Genomic DNA, 26,741 nt, shown 5'->3' on the forward strand with positions numbered 1-26,741 from the left:
GGGTGCCCCTTTAGTGCCTTTGTCCTGGGTGTCCCTTTAGTATCTCTGTCCTGGGTGCCCCTTTAGTACCTCTGTCCTGGGTGCCCCTTTAGTATCTCTGTCCTGGGTGCCCCTTTAGTACCACTGTCGTGGGTGCCCCTTTAGTACCTCTGTCCTGGGTGCCCCTTTAGTACCTCTGTCATGGGTGCCCCTTTAGTACATCTGTCCTGGGTGCCCCTTTAATACCTCTGTCCTTGGTGCCCCTTTAATACCTCTGTCCTGGGTGCCCCTTTAGTACCTCTGTCCTGGGTGCCCCTTTAGTACCTCTTTCCTGGGTGCCCCTTTAGTACCTCTGTCCTGGGTGCCCCTTTAGTATCTCTGTCCTGGGTGCCCCTTTAGTATCTCTGTCCTGGGTGCCCCTTTAGTATCTCTGTCCTGGATATCCCTTTAGTATCTCTGTCCTGGGTGCCCCTTTAGTATCTCTGTCCTGGGTGCCCCTTTAGTATCTCTGTCCTGGGTGCCCCTTTAGTATCTCTATCCTGGGTGCCCCTTTAGTACCTTTGTCCTGGGTGCCCCTTTAGTACCTCTGTCCTGGGTGCCCCTTTAGTATCTCTTTCCTGGGTGCCCCTTTAGTATCTCTGTCCTGGGTGCCCCTTTAGTATCTCTGTCCTGGGTGCCCCTTTAGTACCTCTGTCCTGGGTGCCCCTTTAGTACCTCTGTCCTGGGTGCCCCTTTAGTACCTCTGTCCTGGGTGCCACTTTAGTACCTCTTTCCTGGGTGCCCCTTTAGTACCCCTGTCCTGGGTGCCCTTTTAGTATTTCTGTCCTGGGTGCCCCTTTAGTACCTCTGTCCTGGGTGCCCTTTTAGTATTTCTGTCCTGGGTGCCCCTTTAGTATCTCTGTCCTGGGTGCCCCTTTAGTACCTTTGTCCTGGGTGTCACTTTAGTACCTCTTTCCTGTGTGCCCCTTTAGTACCTCTGTCCTGGGTGCCCCTTTAGTACCTCTGTCCTGGGTGCCCCTTTAGTACCTCTGTCCTGGGTGCCCCTTTAGTACCTTTGTCCTGGGTGTCACTTTAGTACCTCTTTCCTGTGTGCCCCTTTAGTACCTCTGTCCTGGGTGCCCCTTTAGTACCCCTATCCTGGGTGCCCCTTTATCACCTCTGCTCAGGTTAGTTTTGGGACAAGGAAGACGCCTGAGCTCCGCAGTGACAACCTCTGTATCTGCGGCTTTATATGAACGCTCAGAGAGCGGTGATGACGTATACAGGACAGCCGGGCACCAGTTACATCACAGCAGTAGTCGTGGCCGAGTGGTTAAGGCGATGGACTAGAAATCCATTGGGGTTTCCCCGCGCAGGTTCGAATCCTGCCGACTACGGAATCTTTTTTCCCCCCATTATTATTAATACGGTTATTATTTAATACAATATTATATAATTCCGATATAATTCTCTCACATTTTCCCTCTAGAAAACATTGTTTTATTTTTAAACATGTTTTATTGCGCAGCATTTCTACCACAGCAGCGAGAGAATAACATGTGGGACGTGCGCAGCCCTGCGCTGTATCCTGTCCCGTGATTGGGACACCACAGAGCCGCCGCCTCCTCCCGCCATGGCCGCACCGGTGCTCACATCCAGGTCAGTGGGCGACTCCTGTTAACCATTGCCGCGCCGGGGGGCAGCACTGATTGCGGGGACAAGTAGCGGCGTGGTTACCGAGCTTTCCGCACGCGGAGGCCGCACACACCGCTCCGTCTCCGGGGATAAGATCCCTGTGTACAGTCTAGTTTTCACAAGGCCTAATCTAGAAACTAGTGCGAAGACAAGTCGCCGATGGCGTCCAATGACATCACTTGTTTCATCGTGGAACCTCTCCCAGACAAATGAAAGTTGAGATCTGAGTGGTCGCTGTGGTTTATATAGTATTACCCATGGCAGCCAATCAGGTAGCTGCTTTCATTTCGATTGGTTACTATGAGCAACCTCTCAGACACTGCTTGTACAGGAGTCCACCTTGTAGCCAATCATGTAGCTGCTTTCATTTCCTATCTGCCAAAGATCTGGAATCTGATTGGTTGCTATAGGCAACTGTTCATAAATGCTCCAGTAATATGACATTTAAGAAAACTGTGTCAATTCCCTTAGCGACCAATTAGACTTCACCTTTCATCTTTCACAGGTCCTTTGGAAAGTAGAAGCAGAGAGCTGATTGGTTGCTATGGGCAACTACTGCACTTTTTTTTTTTTTTTTTTACCAGTATTTCAACATACTTTATTTCCCTCCATGCTTTTGCACACAATTTTCAGACTTATATTTAGCTCTTTAAAATATAAGCCTAGTTCCAAACCTCTGTCCCTTGAGCACATCAGAGTATATTCAGACACTGCCGTTGTGCAGCTGTGATTTTGGTGCACTGTTCCTACGCCAGCTGTGGAACTGGTGGTAAAATGGCGGTGCAGCACTCACCCACCCCTCAGGGTGTATTCATACGTTGCTGTCATATCCTGCAGAAGTTTAGGACCAGCATGGGATGTAGTCATTCCAGCTTGTGTGTTTTAGGCTACTTTCACATCTCCGTTTTGCTGTACAGTTTTGAGATCCGTAACAGGATCTCAAAACCGCAGCAAAACGCTTCAGTTTTCTTCGCATTCAATTTCAATGGGGACAAAACGGAATGAACTTGAACGGAGTGCGCCAGAATGCGTTCAGTTTCATTGCGTTCGTCATGGGATACTGAGCAACTTTTCCAAAGGGGCTCTGAACTAACTTTACACCATTTTCGATAAATCTCCCCCACTGAGTTTTGGTAAGGCTACTTTCCCACTTGCGTTGTTAATTCCAGTATTGAGATCTGGCAGAGGATCTCAATGCTGTATTTAGACGGATCCGTTTTGATTTTGCACACCAGGATGCATCTGTTCCGTTAGGATGCTGTTGTGTGAAATCAAAACTGAAAAAAAAAACGGATCCGTCACTAAATACATTGAAAGTGGGCTACATAAAAAAAAAGCATTGAATTAGATGGTTTTCAGTGCCGAATCCGTTTTTTTCAGTTTTTATGACTGAAAACAAAACTTGATTGCAGCAGTTTTTATGTCTGGTCACAAAATGGAGTGCTGACGGAACGGACAACATTCTGATGCATCCTGAATGGATCTCTTTCTATTAGGCCGAATGCACACGGCCGTTTTCCGCGCCCGAGAGTGGTCCGTGGTATGCCGGGCTGGATTCCTGTTCAGAGCAGGAGCGCACGGCGTCATTGATTGCTATGACGCCGTGCGCTTCATGCCGCCACTGCTGTACAGTAATACACTCGTATAGTGTATTACTGTAGTGCAGCGGCGGCATAAAGCGCACGGCGTCATAGCAACCAATGACGCCGTGCGCTCCTCCTCTGAACAGGAATCCTGCCCGGCATACCACGGACTGCTCTCGGCCACGGAACACGGCTGTGTGCATTCGGCCTTATGAGAATGCATGAGGACTAAACGGAAATATTGTTTGCCGGTATTGAGGTCGTCTGCCGGATCTCAGTACTGGAAAACATCAACGCAAGTGTGAAAGTAGCCTAAAACATTTTGATATTTCATAGAAACATATAAAAGTTTTGATCGGCGACGATCTGAGTGCTGAGACCTCCACTGCTTTAGGCTGGGCGCCACGATGATTGCAATGCTGTTTTGTGACATCGCAACTACTGGCTGAACAGGGTCGCGATGAGCTACGACTGCGACCGTTGCAAAAAAAAGACTCTTGGATTTTGGGTCCTAATTCAGGGCTTATGCTCACGACCATATCGGTTTTGTGGTCCACAGATCATGGATCCACACAATACAGATAACGGGTCTGTGCATGCCAATAATTTTTTTTATTTTTTTACTCCTGTAGAAATGTCCTATCCCTGTCTGCAAAACGGACAGGAATAGGACATGTCCTATTTTATTTTATTTTTTACGAGGTCGCGGAACAAACAAACGGATGCGGTCAGCACATGGTGTGCCGTCTACAAGTTTTATGGCCCCATTGAAATGAATGACTCTGCCTCCGATCCGCATATCACGTGGAGAATTGCTACATTTCGTCATGTAGTCCCAGCCTTAAGCCCCATACACATTGGTGTATTGTCTACCAAGCTTGCCGAGAATGGCAGGTTCATCCGACAGTCTACAGCCTGTTTCACACTGCAGACTTTAGTTTTGGCAGTGCCGCGGCTATCTGGATCCAGATATTACTGGAATGTCCACTGGCCCCATTGACTATAATACTACACGGCAAATATGCCAGGATTCAGCTGGACAAGTACCACTGCATGCATTCTGGTAACATCCAGGAAATTCCGGTTTCAGAGAGGCTGTTGCGGCAGAAAACAGCAAATTGCGGAAGTTTGAAACAAGCCCAATGAGGATCTTCTGACTCTCCCCTGACACATGATGTCAGTGGAGAGAGAGATTGTTAGAATTGAATATTATCACCTGATCCTTTTTTTTTTTTTTTTTTTTTTTTTTTTTTTTTTTTTCTCCTGGAAGATAAACCGCCGCCTGAGCTGTCTGACAGCGGCTTTCCTCACATTGAATACACACACAGGTTCAGCCGAGCTGAACGTATATATGTATGGGGGAGTTGAGAGAGGTAGCTGTCAGCTGAACGATCGTTCAGCTATTGGATGTGTATGGCTGTCCTTTGGGATAGCAGCTGGGATTGGTGTTTGTCCCTGTTGCCTGCACAATAGTGAAAGTACCCGCACGCTAGAGTGCTAGCCATGGGGAAAAATGTCACTCTCTGCTGCTATCACCAAACTACCAGTGAACCAGAGAAAAAAAAATTCTACTCTTGTGGGAATCTGTGAGGTCTCATCGTTTCTTAATAGTCTCCACGAGACATCTTGGAAGGGTAGGCACATATGAGCAGCACACAGCAACATTTTTGCCTTCAAATGACAGCACCCATGAGAAAAACCCAACAGTCTCTGTCACGGTAAGGGCACATGGGTTGGAACTGACTGCAGCCGCGGGTCCATTAACAATCAGCAAGCAGTTAGCATTTGATTTCATTGGCAAACTGCCAGCACTCCCGACTTTCGGCCAGATTGCGGCAACGTTGCATTGCATGTGGTTCAGCACCCTGAGTATGTTGACATTATATACTTTTTGTGGACTGAGATCGTGAAAAAGCACAGCAATTCCAATACCAAAGGATGGGCCTAATAGGCTTCTGTACATGTTAGGCTTGGTGGCCATTGTTAGGCCTCAGGCTGCCAGGAGCCTCACAACATTGTGGGGAGAAAAAGAGAGAGCCTCTTCCCTCTCTATAACAACTTAGATGCTGCGGTCAGCACTGGCTGCAGAATAAGGGATTAAAGGGCTACTGAATTTTGGTAAAACATTGGGTGTGTCATAGAGACATATGAAAAGTTTTGCTCTCTCTCGTTCTAGCAATTGGTGGGGGTCTCGAGAGAGAAGCGCGCACATGTTGCGCTCTTCTCGCTGCAGAGGACGGAATCGATACTGGCGCGTAGAATTCGATTCAGCGAGGAGAAAGAGCTCAATATGTGCACACTTCTCTCAAATTGGTGGGATTTTCTATAATATATGTCAAAAGCTTTACCAAAACTCAGTGACCTTTTAAAGGACCACGATCCGAGTAACTCTGATCTCTGCCATTAGAGTGGGATGCAACCTGCATCCACAAGTGATGAAGTGGACACAGCTCCGGAGCCCATGCCTGCACTGTGCCATAATAGTACAGCGATGTATGTTAACCAGCTTCCCGCCCAAACGTACTGTACCGGCACATAGCGGGAAGCGGTTAAACATGGCACTGTCGCAGGATGCTACCTTTGCTACAAGATCGGCCCTTGTCACCTGTGAATGCTTTTGTGAAGTGGAACCAGTTCCACTGCGGAAGTTGGAAGCCTCATGAGATGGGTTTCCATGGTGGGGCAGCAGCACACAAGCCTAAGACCGGTGTCGTAGGGGCGTGTGCGGTCTGGGAAAAAACGGTCTATGTGTCAGACTGCCACGGCTCATCTGACCTGGATGCATACCATCCATAATGATGTATGAAGCTGTGTGCACCAGCCTAACATCACCATGCACAATTCCAAGCATCAGTTTTAGTGGTGTACAGATCAACGTCACTGCACTCTGGCGCGGTAAGTACATGCTCTCCGGAGTGAGGAATCGCATTTCATTATCTGGCAGTCTGATGCATGAATCTGGGTTTGGTGGACGCCCATTAAGGCCTCATTCACACGACTGAATGTATCTCTCAGCACAAAAATTGCAGATCTGCAAAATACGGATACTGTCTGTGTTGCATCCGCATTTTTTCTGGATCTATTGACTTCATGTCTTAAGGCCCTGTTAGACTACTAGAAGATAATCGCTAAGATCATCCCTAACAAGTCTTCGTATGAATGCTCGTTAGAAATGATCTGGCAGTGTAATAGTGCTGCCAATTAACCGATAAACAAGCGAACGCTGGTTCATCGGGTAATCGTAATCTTTCAGCATTTTTAAAAATCCTCATTTGTCGGCGGCAGATCATGACGGGTAAGCACGATCTGCTGCCGGCAAATGATTCACTATGGGGACGAGTGATGGCATTGGCGATTGCTCATCCTCATACGGAGTAGGAGATCGCTGCATGTAATAACAGTGGTCTCCTCCGCTAGCAAGCAGGTGGTTACCAGGAAGGAACGCTTCCCTCTTGACAATCGCCTGTTATATCTGCAGGTGTAATAGGACCTTTATTCACGCAGGTGATATTATTGAGTCTTCCAGTGACTAAAAATCGGGTAGCTCAAAATTTCAGTGGCTATGTTTTTCTCCCTTAAAGGGGTTATCCCATTAAAAATGTAAAAAATGAAAATCAGATGAAATCATGATATAGCACATGACAACCTATTTCCAACAAAGCTACAACCAGCCCTGTTGTCAAGGAACCATGAACCAGACGTACAACAAGAGATAAGTGGAAATAAGAAGGCTTTATTGAAAACCAAGCTGTAAGCAAAAGTCCAAACGGATGGCTAAACCGAAGCAGGGTCTAGCGTAGACAGAGGTCAGGAACCAGGAGGGTAGTCAGACGAAGCCTGGATCAGGAACCAGCAGGGTAGTCAGACGAAGCCAGGATCAGGAACCAACGGGGTAGTCAGACGAAGCCAGGATCAGGAACCAACGGGGTAGTCAGACGAGGCCAGGATCAGGAACCAGAAGCAGCAGCAGTCTTAGAAGCATGTGACCACAGGAGGACCAAGCAAGGAACTGAAGCCACGGACCTCCTATATATATGAGCTAGGCATCCAGCTCCTCCCAGTGGGAAGGAGAAGCCGCAGGGTGGGAGGCTACAAGAAACCCAGAAACCAAGATGGCCGCCAGCACATGTCAAACGAAGGAGAACAGTGAGAAGGTAAGACCATGACAGTACCTCCCCCTCAAGGGCCCCTCCTCCGTGGAGTAAGGAACGGTTTCTGAGGGAAGCGTGCGTGGAAGGCTCGGAGCAAAGCAGGAGCATGGACATCTGCGGAGGGAACCCAGGAACGCTCCTCTGGACCGTAACCACGCCAATGGACCAAAAACTGCAACCGACCGCGGACCAGGCGTGAGTCCAGGATATTGCTCACCTCATATTCCTCACGATTGCCCACTTGGACCGGACGAGGCCGAGGAACCGAGGAAGTGAAACAATTACACACCAATGGCTTCAACAGGGAGACATGAAACACGTTGGAGATCCGCATGCCAGGAGGAAGCGCAAGGGCATAGGCTACCGGGTTTACCCTGCGAAGCACTCGAAAGGGACCAACAAAGCGAGGCGCCAGCTTGGGAGTGGGCACTCGAAGGTTGAGGTTGCGGGTGGACAACCATACACGGTCTCCGACCTGGTAGGAAGGAGCGGGCGCTCGTCTGCGATCAGCCTGGAGTCTCTGGCGCTGCGCAGAGACCTCAAGGGACCTCTGGATCTGTACCCAAGAAGCACGTAGGACGGAAAGGTGATCCTCCACAGCCGGAATATCCTGGGGAGAGAATACCTCCGGTAACACGGCAGGTTGGAACCCATAATTGGCCATGAAGGGAGACGTCCCAGAGGAAGAGTTCACCGCCGTGTTCCTGGCAAACTCAGCCCAAGGCAGGAGGTCAACCCAATTGTCTTGGTGATCGGAGACATAGCAACGAAGGAATTGCTCCAAGGCCTGATTGGATCGTTCTGCGGCCCCATTGGACTGAGGGTGGTAGGCCGAGGAGAAAGAGAGATGAATCCCCAACTGGGAGCAAAAGGCGCGCCAGAACCTGGACACAAACTGACTCCCCCGATCCGACACAATCTCCTTGGGCAAACCGTGCAACCGGAAGACCTCCCTGGCGAAGATCGTGGCCAACTCTTGTGCAGAGGGTAACTTCTTGAGAGGAACACAGTGGCACATTTTGGAAAACCGATCCACAATCATGAGAATGACCGTATGGCCTCGGGATGCAGGGAGGTCCACAATGAAATCCATCCCCAGGTGTGACCATGGGCGCTCCCCGGTGGCTATGGGTTGCAAAAGGCCCAACGGAAGGTGCCGAGGGGACTTACTCTGGGCACAAACGGAGCATGCCGCTACATATGCGGCGATGTCGGAACGTAGAGAAGGCCACCAGAACAGACGTGAAACAGCCCAGGACAGCTGATTCTTTCCAGGATGCCCCGCGGCCTTGGAGTTATGGTAGGTTCGCAACAACCGAGTGCGCAACTCCTCAGGCACAAAACACCTGCCGTTGGGTCTCCCAGAGGGAGCACCAGATTGAGCCGCCAAAATCTGCTCACCCAGGGGAGAGGTCAGGCTGGTGCGAATGGCGGCCAGGATCTGATTCGGAGGTATGACCGAAGTCGGACTCGACTCCTCCCCGGACAGCTCGGAGTACTGCCGTGATAAGGCATCCGCTCTGATGTTCTTGGAACCGGGTAGGTAGGAGACCACGTAATTAAAACGTGACAAGAACAGAGCCCATCTGGCCTGACGTGGTGTCAATCTCTTGGCCTCAGAAAGGTAGGTCAGATTCTTGTGGTCCGTCAGGATGAGAACCGGAACCACCGAACCCTCGAGCAAGTGCCTCCATTCTTTAAGGGCCTGCACGATGGCCAATAACTCCCTGTCACCAATCTGATAGTTGCACTCCGCGGAAGACAGTTTCCGGGAGTAAAACCCACAAGGAAGCAGAGGACCCTCTGGTGTTCTACGCTGAGACAGAAGGGCGCCTACTCCCGTCTCAGACGCGTCCACCTCGAGGACAAAGGGCAACCCAGGGTTGGGATGCGACAGAATCGGAGCCGACACAAAGGCGGACTTTAGAGCCTCAAAAGCACGGATGGCCTCGAGCGGCCAGACCTGGAAATTACTGCCCTTCCTGGTCAGATCCGTGAGAGGCTTGGCTAGCATGGAAAAGTCCCTGATGAACTTCCGATAATAATTGGCGAAGCCCAAAAAGCGCTGCAGGGCACGGAGACCACTGGGCTGGGGCCACTGTAAGACAGCCGAAACCTTCTCAGGATCCATGGAGAACCCCTCAGCGGAAATGATGTAACCTAAGAAGGTTACCTGGGATCGGTGAAATTCGCATTTCTCAAGCTTACCGAACAGCCTGTTCTCTCGTAACCTTTGCAACACTCGTCTGACATCCATAATGTGGGCCTCCATGGATTCAGAATATACCAAGATGTCATCCAAATAGACCACCACACACTGCTGCAACAGGTCACGGAAAACATCGTTGATGAATTCCTGGAAGACTGCGGGCGCGTTGCACAACCCAAAGGGCATAACCAAGGATTCATAATGACCGGTCCTGGTGTTAAACGCGGTCTTCCACTCATCGCCCGCCTTGATCCTTACCAGGTTATATGCCGCCCTCAGGTCGAGTTTGGTAAAGACCGTGGCCCCTTTGAGGCGATCGAACAGCTCGGAAATCAAGGGTATCGGGTAAGCGTTCTTGATCGTGATGCGATTGAGACCCCTGTAATCGATGCAAGGCCTCAACTCACCGCCCTTCTTTTTCACAAAGAAAAATCCAGCCCCTGCCGGGGACGAGGATTTGCGAATGTGTCCGCGTGAGAGCGCCTCCCTCACGTACTCCTCCATGGCCTCATTCTCCGCTACCGACAGTGGATAGACTTTGCCACGAGGAGGAACGGCACCAGATTGTAACTCTATGGCACAATCGTATGGGCGGTGCGGAGGTAGGGCAAGCGCGCGCACCTTATCGAATACATCCCGGTACTCTTCGTATTCAGGAGGCAACAGAGAGTCCGAGGAAGTACACAGCAACTTGACAGGCCCATGGATGCAACTAGCCCCACACTGCGGTGACCACGAGAGGATCTCGGCCGATCTCCAATCGAAAGTCGGATTATGCTTCTGGAGCCAGGGGTACCCCAAGACCACCGAGTAGTGTGGAGACGAAATCACCTGGAGACAGACCGACTCTCTGTGAACGGCACCAATGGCTATCCCCACTGGAAGGGTCTCATGAGTCACGTGTGGCGGCAGAAGGGGTCTGCCGTCTATCGCCTCAAGAGCCAGTGGGGAACCTCGAGACTGCAGAGGAATGGAATTGGCGGCAGCGAACACACTATCAATGAACAAACCACCAGCACCAGAGTCCACCAACGCCTGGGTCGTCACCGAGCCCCCGACCCAGGAGAGGACAACAGTGATCAGTGGTTTGTCAACACGGGAAACCGGGGACGAGGAGACTCCACCCAAGATCTGCCCCCGACAGGATCTCAGGTGCGAGCGTTTCCCGGACGGTTCGGACATGCCAACCGAAAATGCCCACCGAGACCACAGTACATGCATCGGCCCTCGCGTCTCCGGAGTACCCTCTCCCCCTCGGACAGGCGAGCAAACCCCAGCTGCATGGGTTCACCCCCAGACAAGTCATCCCCAGGAGGCGTGGGAGGAGAGGGAGGCACGGGTGGGACAGCAAACGTAGGCGCCAATCTGTTAGAAGACCTCCGCAGGCTCTCCTTAAAGGAAGGTCTCTCCCTGAGTCTGGTGTCAATCAAAATCAGGAAAGAAATAAGAGACTCGAGCTCCACTGGTAGGTCCTTAGCTGCAACCTCATGAGAGAAAGCAGCGACCAGAGCCTCATTATTCCAGCCCACCTCTGCTGCCAGGGTACGAAACTCAATGGCGTATTCAGCTACGGATCGTGAACCCTGTCTGATGGACATAAGGAGCTTCGCAGCAGAGGCAGCACGAGCCAGCACATCGAATACCTTCCGAAGAGAAGCAACAAAACCGGAAAACTCGGCAACCACCGGATTGTTGTTCTCCCATAAAGGGCTGGCCCAGGCCAAGGCCTTGTCCGAGAGCAGCGAGATCAAGAAGCCCACCTTTGATCTCTCAGTAGGAAAGGCATGTGGCAGCAACTCGAAATAAATGCCCACCTGGTTAAGGAAACCTCGGCACTGAGTTGGCTCTCCCCCAAAGCGCTGTGGAAGGGGGGCAGAACCGGTCATACCCCGAGACACCGCAGGCGCAGCAACAGGTGTCGGGGTAGACTCTGGCGCAACAACCGGAGCGGCAGTAGGAGCGGGCCCAGGAGCGACAACCGACCCATCGGCAACGGAAGCGAAATGAGCCGTGCGTTCAAGCAGGGTTTGCAACGCCACAGCGAACCGACCCAACAGGTGATCCTGCTGATCAAGTCTGGCAACCAGCGTAGGTAGCGAGGATGGCCCTGTACCGTCAGAATTCATGGCTTGGTCCTAATGTCAAGGAACCATGAACCAGACGTACAACAAGAGATAAGTGGAAATAAGAAGGCTTTATTGAAAACCAAGCTGTAAGCAAAAGTCCAAACAGATGGCTAAACCGAAGCAGGGTCTAGCGTAGACAGTGGTCAGGAACCAGGAGGGTAGTCAGACGAAGCCTGGATCAGGAACCAGCAGGGTAGTCAGACGAAGCCAGGATCAGGAACCAACGGGGTAGTCAGACGAAGCCAGGATCAGGAACCAACGGGGTAGTCAGACGAGGCCAGGATCAGGAACCAGAAGCAGCAGCAGTCTTAGAAGCATGTGAACACAGGAGGACCAAGCAAGGAACTGAAGCCACAGACCTCCTATATATATGAGCTAGGCATCCAGCTCCTCCCAGTGGGAAGGAGAAGCCGCAGGGTGGGAGGCTACAAGAAACCCAGAAACCAAGATGGCCGCCAGCACATGTCAAACGAAGGAGAACAGTGAGAAGGTAAGACCATGACACCTGTACCTCACATGGATCCAGAGATCTCCCCATTCATTGCTCTGTTAGATTTATATCAAGCTGGCATCTCAAGGGGAGGGTCTTTTATGCTGCAGGTAAGGGGGCGTGGCTGTGCTCTCCCAATCACAGCTCAGGAGGCGTGGCTGTGCTCTCCCTATCACAGCTCAGGAGGCAGTTGAAGGATGAAACTGAGCATGTGCGGCCACCTCAGTAAGCAGGACAAAGAAATGAGAAAAAAAAAAACTGTAGGTGGCGCTATACAGATACATATTATTGAAAGCTGTAATGGCACCGGACGGGGTTAAAAGCAGAGTGTGCTTGGCGTGCATGCTGTACTTGCGCTCCCTGGACTTTATGTGGCTGTCATGGCCCATAAAAGGTAGGTACTAGTGTTAGGGACCACTCATGAAGGCGACCTTGACGTGGTGAGTGGCTTATTACGCTTTGGCCAAAATGTACACCAATGCCTTATTCAACATCCAGCATAGAGGCAGGGAAGAGTGCTGGTTGCAGAGTGCAATTGCATTTTGTGTTTTTACATTTATATCTCTATTTCGCCACAGCAATCTGCACCTGCTAGGGGTTGTGCGGGCTGAAGTTTTCCATATTTTTCTCTTTGTAGTACGTATTGGAGGCGTGGCGATCTCATGCAGTCATGCACACCTGTCCAGTTAATCTGCCCCCTGGAGGCTGGTTTTAAAGTCAGTATAAAACTGAGTCTGCTTATACAGCACCTACCAGTAGCCATTAGGCTCCAGGAGAAGTATAAAGTGGGTTCAGCATGCATGTTGGTACTTGCATCCCTGGATCCGATGAAAGCTGTAATGGCACCGGACGGGGTTAAAAGCAGAGTGTGCTTGGCGTGCATGCTGTACCTGCGCTCCCTGGACTTTGTGTGGCTGACATGGCCCATAACAGGTAGGAACTAGTGTTAGGGACCACTCATAGAGGCGACCTTGACGTGGTGAGTGGCTTATTACGCTTTGGCCAAAATGTACACCAATGCCTCATTCAACATCCAGCATAGAGGCAGGGAAGAGTGCTGGTTGCAGAGTGCGATTGCATTTTGTGTTTTTACATATTATTGAATTACTCAGTGGCTATGCAACATTTTTAATTACATGCAATTACAAGTATTCAGATCCAGGCGCTGGTTTAAAAACTGTCGAATATTTTTCGTGGGACAACCCCTTTGAGGCCCTATTACACCTGCAGATGTAGCAAGCGATTGTCAGGAGGGAAGCGTTCCTTCCCGGAAATCGCCTGCTCACTAGCGGAGGAGACCACTTCTATTACATCCAGCGATCTCCTCCTCAGTATAGGGGGTGAATGATCGCTAATGACATCGCTCGTCCCCATACTGAAGCATTGTTTGCCGGCAGCAGAGCGCTGATTACACGGCACGATCTGCTGCCGGCAAACTAATATTTTTAAACATGTTGAAAGACTCTGATTACCTGATGAGAATTTTCTCATTCATCGGGCAATCGCCGGCAGTATTACACTGCCAGATCATCCCTAATGAGCATTCATATGGACGCTTGTTAACGATGGTCTTAGCGATTATCTTCTGGTGTAATAGGGCCTTTAGTGGCATGTCATTGGAACTGAAAGGGTTATGGAAATAGTGAGCGTTGCACTAGCTGTATGGGATGAAACACATGTGAGGGGGGGGGGGGGCTCAGCAGGAGAGGGGTCATTAGTGTGCATATCCAGTCTTCCATGCATGGTCTGCATTACCTTGCAGCAATCCAGTGTCCTGTGCTAACCTTTCCTTGGTGTGGATCCAGTGCCTGCGCGCCTACAGAGTATCTTCTGTCATCACGTTCTAATGCCCGGAGGTCTGCATAGTGATTGGCGTTACAGGAGATTGCCAGTGTGAGAGGAAACGTGGCCAAATCATACGAAATATTGTTGTTTAAGCCGAAAAATCAAATTACTGCCTGAATTTCATATTTTCCGATTCTGGTGCACGGATTCCAAGCGTTTGTTAGATTTAATGTTCTTGTCGAAACGTCCAGTTGTTCTAACAAACAAAATTTATTTTTTTATTTATTTAAAGTGTATATACCGTAGATAGCCTTTTTTTGGGGGGAATCTGTGAGGCTAGGGGTAGAGGATGACTTCTAATGTGGGTCCTAAGGTGGTCAATAGTGGCACTTCTGTCGGCTCCATAGGATCGGGATGAGTTGCAAGGCGTTGATTTGGCCATGTTGCACTTAGCTTGTGCATTAGAGGCTTTGATAGGGTCTCTGTCGCAGCCAGATTCCTTCAAAAGTGGAAGACAGCAAAGCTCAGCATGCATCACTTTGTTGCCTGGTAAGATGATGGACACTTACGAAAAGCCAGAGGATCTCATTGTAGTCAGCGGGGTCCGTCAGGTGCTGGTGTTGTCCGTCACGTCATGGATTCAGCACTGCCATTCTTTTCAATGTTCTGCTTCTTTGTTTGAGAAGGCCTTAAAGGGAGTCTCATCACAAACCACCACTTGTAGAGCCACTCTTGGGATAAGCTGGTCACCTCAGGTCCTCCTGAGACATCTTACAGCCAATAGGTTTTTATGGGGAATATACATAATGGATTGTGGCTGATGCAAAGGAAGTGTCGTATTAGATGGTGCCATGTAATGCATTGAAGGTGGTTGTGGAACATCTGTATACCTTGAGGGACAACGTGTTTACCTAGAGGCAGGTTGTTGTGTACCCCAACCTTCTTTTTCACAAAAATGATAAAGTGCACTTCTAACCAAAATGAGAACTTGGCCATGCTCCTGGAAGAAAAATGTGGAGTCTTTCTGTTGTAAGATGAACTTTTTGTCCTCTAGTCTTCTCAATGCTTGAGATACAGGGACAGGAAGTAGCTACCTCAGAAACACCATACTAGCTGCTCATAAGACTGCTTTTTGTCAACTGGTCATCCATAGGTTCCCCCCATTCTCCGCTCTCCATGGCAGTCAAAGACTGTGAGAGAATCCTCTTCCTCCCATCCCGGCAGACGAGCCCACCAATTTCAAGCTGAACTGGCGTGTGTTTCAGGGGATTGGGAATGATAGTTTGTTCAGTCGCATCTATCTTCTGTTATTGTTGGGTAGGACAGACTAGATCCTTCACCCAAATGTAAATTCTGTGAAGTACAACAGGAAGGGCCTTCCTGTTGTAAACCCACATTTGACCTTCACTGACCAAACCCCCTCAGTGCTCTAAGTACATAAGTCTGCTGGTGTCCATCCACTGTTAAAGGGAACCTGTCACCGGGATTTTGTGTATAGAGCTGAGGACATGGGTTGCTAGATGGCCGCTAGCACATCCGCAATATCCAGTCCCCATAGCTCTGCGTGCTTTTATTGTGTAAAAAAAACTATTTGATCCATATGCAAACTAACCTGAGATGAGTCCTGTCCCTGACTCATCTCACGTACAGGACACATCTCAGGTTAATTTGCATATGTATCAAATCGTTTTTTTTTACACAATAAAAGCACACAGAGCTATGGGGGCTGGGTATTGCGGCTGTGCTAGCGGCCATCTAGCAACCCATGTCCTCAGCTCTATACCCAAAATCCCGGTGACAGGTTCCCTTTAAGTCACTTATTCTCTACTGGACATACACACCAGTGGGGTCATTTATCAAACTGGTGTAAAGTAGAACTGGCTTAGTTGCCCATAGCAACCAATTAGTTTCCGCCTTTCATCTTTGATACCTCCTTTGGAAAATGAAAGGGTATCTGATTGGTCGCTATGGGCAGCTAAGCCAGTTCTACTTCACACCAGTGTAATAAATGACCCCATAGATGTTTGACGACCAAACCCACCAATTTCAAGTAGAACAGGCAGGTGTTTGAGTGGATCGGGACTGGTAGTTCGTTCAGTCAGCATCTGTCTTACGTGCATGGCTGGCCTAAGCTCCTTTCACACGGGCGAGATTTCCGCGCTGGTGCGATGCGTGAGGTGAACGCATTGCAGCTGCACTGAATCCGGACCCATTCACTTCTATGGGGCTGTGCACATGAGCAGTGATTTTCACGCATCACTTGTGCTTTGCATGAAAATCGCAGCATGCTCCTCTTTTCCACGCAACGTAGGCCCCATAGAAGTGAAAGGGGCTGCGTGAAAATCGCAAGCAAGTGCGGATCCGGTGCGATTTTCACGCATGGTTGCTAGGAGACGATCGGGATGGGGACCCGATCATTATTATTTTCCCTTATAACATGGTAATAAGGGAAAATAATAGCCTTCTGAATACAGAATGCATAGTACAATAGGGCTGGAGGGGTTAATATTTTTTTTTTTTTAACTCCCCTTAATCCACTTGTTCGCGCAGCCCGGCTTTTCTTCTGTCTTCATCTTTGCTGTGCACAGGAAAAGGACCTGTGGTGACGTCACTGCGGTCATCACATGGTCCGTTACATGATCCATCACCATGGCAAAAAATTATGTGATGGACCATGTGATGAGTGCAGTGATGTCATCAAAGGTCCTATTCCTCATAGATGAAGACAGAAGAGAAGCCGGCTGCGCGAACAAGTGGATTAAGGTGAGTTAAATTATTATTATTATTATAATTTTTTAACCCCTCCAGCCCTATTGTACTATGCATTCTGCATTAAGAATGCTATTATTTTCCCTTATAACCATGTTATAAGGGAAAATAATACAATCTACACAACCCCGATCCCAAACTTCTGTGAAGAAATCCGGGTTCGAGTTTGGGTACCACACATGGCGATTTTCCTCACACGCGTGCAAAACGCATTACAATGTTTTGCACTCGCGCGGAAAAATCACGCATTTTCCCGCAGCGCACCCGCATCTTATCCGGGCCAAAAACATGGCGCCCGTGTGAAAGAGGCCTAAGAGTGTGAAATCTAGTATCACCGATCAAATATGTATCTCTCAGGGTTGTGTAGGAAAGACCACATCCTTCGCCTAAATGTAAAGTCTATGGAATAACAGGGTTTTATTTTTTTGTGTAGGTTGAAAAACAAGGAATGCTGGAGGTGGTACCATCTGTAAGGGAGGAAATAGCTAACTTCTTCTACTGCTAGAGTTCCATTAAGGATCAATGTAGCGAGTAGCTTGGGCTAAATCTACATGAAAAGAGTGGTGGAAGAGTAATGGAAGTGATAGTTGGAAACCAGGCAGCCATCATTAGGGTGGTCTGGCCATGATGGCCTTCCTGTTGTAGACTCAAATTTGACTCTCACTGACCAAACCCCTGAGTGTACTTAGTACTTAAAGGGGTTGTCTCATTATGGACAATGGGGGAATATCGCTTGGTGGGACCCGCACCTATATCGAGAACGGAGCCCCGCAAGTGAAGGAGGGTGCACTGCCCATGGGGCCGGCGAAAATAGCCGAGCGCTGGCTCGTATTTTTCCGTCGGCCCCATAGAAATGAATGGGAGCGGGGGCTGTCATGCGTGGTACGCTCCCATTCACTTCTATGGGAAGCCGGCTTGGTGGTGGCCGGACCGGAGTCCTCCAGCCACCACCTTGCGGGGCTCCGTTCTCGATATAGGTGCGGGTCCCAGCAGTGGGACACGCACCTATAAGACAAGGGGGGCTTATTCTAGAGATATGCCCCCCTTTTTCCATGATGAGAGTAGGGCTGCAACGATTAATCGATGTAATCGATTATATTCGATAACTGGATTCGTTGTCGACGAATCCAGTTATCGAATAATCGCCGATTCGTTGCTATTCGGGCGGGCGGGCGGGTGGGCGGTCGCTGCATCTTTATTTTACCTTTTTACAATGACGCTCCCGCTCCTGTAACAGCCAGGCAGAGCGGACGGCGGCGTAACGTCACTCACTCACGTGACACGCCTGCTCCGCCTCCTTCATTCATGAAGTGGGCGGAGCAGGCGCGTCACGTGATTGAGTGACGTTACGCCGCCGTCCGCTCTTCCTGGCTGTTACAGGAGCGGGAGCGTCATTGTAAAAAGGTAAAATAAAGATGCAAGCATCGGGGCCGGGGCTGTTAAGGGGGAGGGGGGATCTGTCTATGGCACTGCTATGGGAAGGGGGGGTCTGTGTATAGCACTGCTATGGGGAGGGGGGAGGATCTGTCTATGGCACTGCTATGGGGAGGGGGGTCTGTGCACTGTTATGAGGAAAGGGATCTGTGCACTGTTATGCCCATAACAGTGCACATATCCCCCTCTCCATAACTACGCCGTCCACAGATCCCCCTCTCCATAACTACGCCGTCCACAGACCCCCCTCTCCATAACTACGCCGTCCACAGATCCCCATAATAGTGTCGTCCACAGATCCCCCATAAGTGTCGTCCACAGATCCCCCATAAGTGTCGTCCACAGATCCCCCATAAGTGTCGTCCACAGATCCCCCATAATAGTGTCGTCCACAGATCCCCCATAATAGTGTCGTCCACAGATCCCCCATAATAGTGTCGTCCACAGATCCCCCATAATAGTGTCGTCCACAGATCCCCCATAATAGTGTCGTCCACAGATCCCCCATAATAGTGTCGTCCACAGATCCCCCATAATAGTGTCGTCCACAGATCCCCCATAATAGTGTCGTCCACAGATCCCCCATAATAGTGTCGTCCACAGATCCCCCATAATAGTGTCGTCCACAGATCCCCCATAATAGTGTCGTCCACAGATCCCCCATAATAGTGTCGTCCACAGATCCCCCATAATAGTGTCGTCCACAGATCCCCCATAATAGTGTCGTCCACAGATCCCCCATAATAGTGTCGTCCACAATTTGTTTTAATATGGCCTTTGAACATAATTTTTCAAGTAAGATCATATAAACCTCTCTGTTTTGTAATTTTGTCGTTTTTTCCGATTAATCGATTAATCGTAGTAATTAATCGGCAACTAATCGATTATTCAAATAATCGTTAGCTGCAGCCCTAGATGAGAGACAACCCCTTTAAGGCTGCTGATGTCCATCCATTGTGAAATGTCTTCTTCTCAGTATTGTTAAGCCTTTGATACATTGTGGTCACTTGACTTTTTCCAGGCAGATTCAGAATGTGCACACGGCTCTGGACATGTGGGTCCCAGAATACCAAGAGATCCGTGGGAAGATGATGACTGGACACGTAGAGTATCAGATTGTGGTGGTCACGTCTCTACCTGCTTTCAAATCATCCAGACACAGGCCTGAGGATGTAGTACAGTTTGTTGTAAGTACAGATTGGTGATCGTGACTCTTCTCTTACAGTAGTAATATTTGGGTTAACGATGACTATTCATGGTCTGAGAATCTCATTCAAGTGGTTTCATCGCTGAGTTAATTAAACATTTTCCTTGTTGAGGATCCAAAGGTCAAACTAGCCCTAAGAATGGGTTTGGAAAGTATCATAGGCCAAATTGAAGCAAATCTCCTGTATTCATAAAGTAGTTGTGAGCTTTGTATCTTCATCTTAGGACAAGTGCACCATACAGTCGTTATTTGTCTTGGGGCGATTTCACATATGCATTGGAGGCTCCATTGCAGATTCTGTCAAAAAGACAGGACAAAAAACTCCTGCAGGACGTTAAAAAAAACAGGATTCCGAAAAGAAACTGAACGAACTCTTGAGCTACGTTTGGTTCAGTTCCCTTCCCTTATATTTGTTGATCTGCTCCTCTAACGGAACAGGACAACTATATTATAAAACGGGTGTGTGAAAGGGGCCTTAGAGATAGAGAGGTTGGTAGAGTCAGGTAGGTCATGATTTGGGGAGTGGTAAGTATATAAGAAAAATAATACATTATCCTTCACTGTTAAAGGGAGAGTTTGATTGGAAAATAACCTATTGTTTAAATCGCATTTTTATGTTCAATGTCTATTTTCTTTTTTTAATAAAAAAATAATAAATTGGATTTTTTTTCTTGCCACCATCTGTATTTAAAAGAAAATATCTAAAGTTGTTAAGTTTTCGCATTGACCACTAGGGCTGATAATGTGTCTACTGTCTAAAATGGTGACTAATCAGAGGACTCCTGACGACGGTTATTTAAAGCAAACTCAGCAAGGGACAAAAAAGAACACCAATCCTCTTGATTCTCCGCCACAAAACAGCGCAGATATGTCTCCAGATTCTGATTGACGCGCTCTGTCTGGCCATTCGACTGCGGGTGGAAAGCAGAAGAGAATGACAACCGAACCCCCAAGCGAGAACAGAAAGCCTTCCAGAATCTGGAAACAAACTGCGTGCCCCTATCAGAGACTATGTCTGAAGGAATACCGTGCAATTTGACAATGTGATCAATAAATGCCTGCGCCAGCGTCTTAGCATTGGGCAAACCAGGAAAAGGGATGAAATGCACCATTTTGCTAAAACGGTCCACCACCACCAGAATCACAGTCTTCCCCGAGGAACGAGGCAGGTCCGTTATGAAGTCCATGGACAGATGTGTCCAAGGACGGGAAGGAATGGGTAAGGGAAGGAGAGGACCTGACGGCCGTGAATGAGCGACTTTGGCACGAGCGCAAGTCTCACAGGCTGCCACAAAACCCTCAACCGACTTACGAAGCGCAGGCCACCAGAATCTCAGAGCGATGAGATCCAGTGTGGCTCTTGCCCCCGGGTGCCCAGCAAGGACCGTATCGTGGTGTTCCTTAAAAATCTTGTGTCTTAAAGCGATAGGCACAAACAACCTCCCAGGAGGACAAAGATCAGGAGCCTCTGACTGGGCTGCCTGCACCTCTGCCTCCAATTCAGAAAAAAGAGCAGAGACCACCACACCTTCAGCCAAAATGGGACCCGGGTTTTCAAAATTCCCGCCTCCCGGAAAACAACGTGACAGGGCATCTGCCTTCACATTCTTAACTCCAGGGCGGAACGTGACAACAAAATTAAACCTAGAAAAGAACAAAGACCATCTGGCCTGTCTCGGGTTCAGACGCTTGGCTGACTCCAAGTAGGCCAGATTTTTATGGTCAGTAAATACGGTAATAATGGCGCCATTCCTCAAAAGCCAACTTGATGGCCAACAATTCCCTATCTCCCACATCGTAATTTCTCTCTGCGGAGGAGAGATTTTTAGAGAAAAAGGCACACGGTCGCCATTTGGCAGGAGAGGAACCCTGAGACAAGACCGCCCCCACACCCACCTCAGAAGCATCAACCTCAACTATGAAGGGTAAAGAAATATCAGGTTGCACCAAGATGGGAACGGAAGCAAAACTCTCCTTGGTATTAGAAAAAGCCTTACGCGCCTCTACTGACCAAGAAGAAAAATCTACCCCCTTTCTGGTCATATCAGTGAGTGGTTTAACAATAGAGGAATAATTCAAAATAAACTTCCTGTAATAATTGGCAAAGCCCAAAAAACGCATCAGCGCCTTCTGATTCTCAGGAAGCTCCCACTCAAGCACAGCGCGGACCTTCTCGGGGTCCATGCGAAAACCAGAAGCGGAGAGAAGAAACCCCAGAAATTGAATTTCTGGAACCGCAAACACACATTTTTCCAGTTTCGCATATAATTTATTCTCCCGCAGGATGAGCAAGACCTGACGTAAATGTTCCTTATGAGTTTTGAAATCAGGAGGAAAAAATCAAAATGTCATCCAAATACACTAATACAAATTTTCCCATCAAATGATAAAAAATGCTGTTCACGAAAATGCTGAAAAACGGCTGGGGCATTCATCAAACCAAAAGGCATAACCAAATTCTCAAAATGGCTCTCAGGGGTATTGAAGGTCGTCTTCCATTCGTCTCCTTCTCTTTTTTCTTTTCAATTTTCTTTTTATTGATTTTTGATTTTTTGAAAAGTATATAACGTACAATGAGGGTACATTGTGTATATAATCCAAATATAGATCAGTTAACAACATAAGCTTTTACAATGTACAGCATATAGACAATTGACAATTAACATTTTGTATTGAGAATGCTGCGTAAGAAGCAACATTGAATAGGGGGAGGGTGGGGGGGAAGGAGGGAAGGACCTCAGTTATATGTAGAGATGTTATGATCACCCATGGATTGTGTTATGTTGGGTCAGATAAAAGTTGCAGAGCAGAGGATGAGGTGCGATATTTGATCCAGCCATCCCATATATTAAGAAATCTGGCATGTGATCTTAGTTCCCAACCATTCGTCTCCTTCTCTGACCCTGACCAGGTTGTATGCCCCTCTTAGATCTAATTTGGAAAAGACTTTAGCCCCAACAACCTGGTTAAACAGATCCGGGATCAGAGGAAGCGGATAAGGGTCACGAATAGTGATACTGTTCAGCTCCCTGAAATCCAGACAAGGTCTTAAAGAACCATCTTTTTTCTTAACAAAGAAAAAACCAGCGGCAACAGGTGACTTCGAGGGTCATATGTGTCCTTTTCTCAGACTCTCAGAGATATAAGCACGCATAGCGATCCTCTCAGGTTGGGAAAGATTGTATAAACGAGATTTAGGCAGCTTGGCGTCTGGGATGAGATTAATAGGGCAATCGTACTCCCTGTGCGGGGGCAAATCCTGAACTCCACTCTCAGAGAAGAAATCCGAAAATTCAGAGAGAAAAGATGGTACAGTCTCAGTAGCAACCTCAGAAACAGATGTCGTGAGGCAATTCTCTCTGCAAAAGTCACTCCAACCATTTATTTGCCTCGCTTGCCAATCAATGGTGGGGTTATGTTTAGTGAGCCTGGGTAGCCCCAACACTAGAGGAGTAGGCAAACCGCTAAGGACGAAACATGACACATCCTCAACATGAGCATCACTCACAATTAAACGGATATTGTGAACTATGCCCTTTAATGATTTCTGAGAAAGTGGAGCGGAATCAATAGCAAAAACAGGAATATCCTTTCCAAAAGTGCGCACCTGGAAACCATGAGTTATTGCAAATTGATTATCAATGAGATTGACAGCTGCTCCACTATCCACAAAAATCTCACAAAAAATGTTCTTGCTCTCTAGCGCCACCCTAGCCGGCAGGACAAAACGGGAACTACAAGCAAACGGAAAACCTTCAATCTCCGCCTCAACCCTGCCAATAGTAACAGACGGAACATTTTTAAAAGATTTTTTCCTGTTTGTTTGTTTATTACTCCCAGAAAACTGCCTGAATCTCCTAGAAGGACAAACATTTGCCAAATGATTTATACCTCCACAACAAAAACAAACCCTCCCATGCGAGCTGAATCTTCTATTGTCAGAAGCAATCAACCCCAGCTGCATGGGCTCCTGCTCAGCAGGGGCTGACAGCGACCGAGACCCCTGCGCACAGAATGAGACCGCTGCACTGTCCTGGGACTGAGTATGACAGGAAGGGGACATCTCTCCTCTCTCTCTAAGACGCCTGTCAATACGAACGGCCTGAGACATAGCAGAGTCCAAAGAAATAGGCCTCTCATGAAAGGCAAATGCATCTTTCAATCCCTCTGAAAGACCATGGTAAAATTGACTTCGGAGTGCAGCATCATTCCAACTAGTATCAGCTGCCCATCTCCGAAATTCTGAGCAGTATATTTCTGCGGATTGTTTACCCTGGCATAATAGACGTAGTCTAGACTCAGCCAGAGCAATACGATCCGGATCATCATATATCTGACCCAGGGCTAAAAAGAATTCATCCACTGAACGGAGAGGCCGTGCCCCCTCCGGCAGTGAAAAGGCCCAAGACTGAGCGTTACCCCTGAGCAGTGATATAATGATCCCCACCCTCCATTCCTCATCACCAGAGGAATGGGGAAGAAGGCGAAAATGGAGTTTGCAAGCCTCTCTAAAACGCACAAAATTCTCACTACCCCCGGAGAACGTATCCGGGAGCGAGATCGTAGGCTCAGAACAAACTCCATGAACGCAAGCTGAACCGGTCACTTGAAGCTGAGAAAAAGTCTTACGGAGATCAGCTACCTCCAATGAAAGACCCTGGAAGCGTTCAGCCAAAAGTGAAACCGGATCCATGCTTGAGACGGTTTTGGCGGCTTATAATGTCACGGACGGTGTACAGGAAACAAGACAAAGCAACATGCATGTATGACTCACTGGATCCAAAGCTAAGGAACCATAAGGGAGACCCCTGCACAAGACCTGAGACTTTCCCTGGCTGCTCAGCCTATGCAACGATCCCAGAGGTGGATGGTTGCATATCCACGTACCTCGACTATATAACCCCTGAACACCCTACAATAGTGAGGGGACACGACCACCGGCTCCCTACACCAGACACGGAGGGAGTCAGGGTCACCTGGGATCCAGCAAACAGAAAATAACAGATAAATGTTCAGCACTTAACTTTGTAGCAGACTGGAAAACAAGATCAGCATGCACGCACACTCCAGGAAGTAGTATAAGCCGCCCAGTAATGCATTATGGGGCGGAATTTAAAGGGATGCAATAAGTCCAACCACATGACAGCTGAGAGAGGCTAACGAGATGAGGAACTGAACATCACAACAAAGAAACTCAAGGAGGAGGTTCTGAAAGGCTTCTGTCAGAGCTTCTCAGCTGTCTGGTTGTGACAACTAGACCGTGGACTGACTGGCCTCAGCCTTTACACTAGACCGTGGACTGACTGGCCTCAGCCTTTACACTAGACCGTGGACTGACTGGCCTCAGCCTTTACACTAGACCGTGGACTGACTGGCCTCAGCCTTTACACTAGACCGTGGACTGACTGGCCTCAGCCTTTACACTAGACCGTGGACTGACTGGCCTCAGCCTTTACACTAGACTGAGGACTGACTGTGTCTGGTTATAAGACAGGTGGCTGCAGCAGGCGCCTCTTCCCCTGGTCTCTGTCTGCAGTAGGGCAAAAAGATAAAGGCTTGTCTGGTGGCCATTCCCCAGCTGAATATGGGACAGATCAGCATCAGTTGAATCCCTGTTCTGTGTAGGATTTCTACAGGCCTGAACATGCTGAAAATCCTGCAGACCAAGCAGATGTCCCTTTACATTTAGCCTCCTGATGACAGAAGACTACTTTTCTGCACCATTGTCCCCCTTACTTCTTATTTGAACTCTGAAAATGTTGGACTTTTGGGCATTTGAGACCTTTTTTTTTTTTTGGAGATGTCAGACCATGGGGAGATCTGGCCCGCGGGCTGCCAAGTTAAACTCATTTGTGCTAATACCGCCTGTGTGAGGAGCCGGAGTTCTACTTAGGATTAATTACATGAATACTGACACGGCGTAACTCTTTACCGTGTGTCGCAGTGAAGTCATCTGACTGATGCCAGCCGCAACGCAACTGGGACGTTCCAGATGGAGACTGACATAAGGCTGGCAGGTTACAAATAGCTTAGCTATGTATGAAAACACCGGGGGAGCGCATACTGAAGCCATGAGGTCTCCTTCATACTTTCGGGAGCGTCCGTTTTACAGCGGGGACAGTAATAATAACACAGCGCACATTTGTATTCAGATTTTTATTGTCTTGAATGACAACATGTTAAACTTTTCAACTCCTAGGGTAAAAAATATAAAAATCCTCCCCCAAAAAATCAAAAACTGGTGGAGCCCCGACACGCTCTTTGAATTAGGATAATATTACAAATATTGGCTTTTTTTTCATTATTTTGATGGAGAATCAAATGACTTCAGATTGATTCCAGACCTTCCATCGCCATTAGTGTGGCCATGAAACATGTGAAGCCATGCCTAATACTGGAACGCACCAAATTAAATTAATAGTATCTACTCCTGGCAGGAACTACTCCTGATATTTTTTTTTCATTTGGATTTTAGACTCGGGGTTGCCAAAAAATAATGACTTGTTAGAACGCCAGCCAGGGCGATTGCTCTGAAGAAATGTGCACTTGCAGCTCTTTAGTAAAATAGCCTTGAAAAGGAGCCATTAGGGGCACTTGTGTGAGCTGGCAAGCAAACGCGTTTCTAGTTTGATTTTCTTAAGGGGAATGTGTAGCTATAAGTGACCTGTTAAACAGTAACTTCGAAGGGTGTCCAGGTGCATACATCCTCGGAGACGTGCTCCTACGCTCGCGGCATTGTTGAGAAAAATGAAGTTTTAATATATGCAAATGAGCCTCTAGGAGCAACGTGGGCGTTGCCATTACACCTAGATGGCCTGATCTCTTTAAAACTGCCGCCTTCTCTGCACTTTGACAGAGACGCATGTGATTACGTTTTCACTCCCTGGCCCTGTCAATCCAAGCGCAGAGGGAGCGGCAGCTGCAGAGAATAGCAGTGCCTCCACCGTCTCATTTGCATATATTAACCACTTCAACCCCGCTAGCTGAAACCCCCTTAATGACCAGACCACTTTTTACACTTCGGCACTACACTACTTTCACCATTTATCGCTCGGTCATGCAACTTACCACCCAAATGAATTTTACCTCCTTTTCTTCTCACTAATGGAGCTTTCATTTGGTGGTATTTTATTGCTGCTGACATTTTTACTTTTTTTGTTATTAATCAAAATTTAACGATTTGTTTGCAAAAAAATTACACTTTTCACTTTCAGCTGTAAAATTTTGCAAAAAAAACGACATCCATATATAAATTTTTCGCTAAATTTATTGTTCTACATGCCTTTGATAAAAAAAAAATGTTTGGGCAAAAAAAAAAAATGGTTTGGGTAAAA

The 26,741-nt window shown here is 48.2% G+C and overlaps 1 protein-coding gene and 1 non-coding gene across 2 annotated transcripts in view; both read left to right on the forward strand.

The window, feature by feature from the left end:
• The first annotated feature begins 1,273 nt into the window (after positions 1–1,273).
• Positions 1,274–1,355, forward strand: TRNAS-AGA. Its single transcript has one exon. It is a non-coding gene; the product is annotated as a tRNA-Ser (tRNA).
• A 110-nt stretch (positions 1,356–1,465) lies between these two features.
• HS1BP3 (HCLS1 binding protein 3) overlaps positions 1,466–26,741 on the forward strand; it is a 110,657-nt gene continuing 85,381 nt past the window's right edge. The window contains exons 1-2 of the mRNA XM_044290279.1: positions 1,466–1,617; positions 19,222–19,387. Of these exons, the coding sequence (XP_044146214.1) occupies positions 1,592–1,617; positions 19,222–19,387 (192 nt within the window). The 5' untranslated portion in view covers positions 1,466–1,591. The remainder of the gene's footprint in view (positions 1,618–19,221; positions 19,388–26,741) is intronic.

This window comes from Bufo gargarizans, chromosome 4 (genome assembly GCF_014858855.1).
Source record: "Bufo gargarizans isolate SCDJY-AF-19 chromosome 4, ASM1485885v1, whole genome shotgun sequence".
Lineage (NCBI taxonomy): Eukaryota > Metazoa > Chordata > Amphibia > Anura > Bufonidae > Bufo > Bufo gargarizans.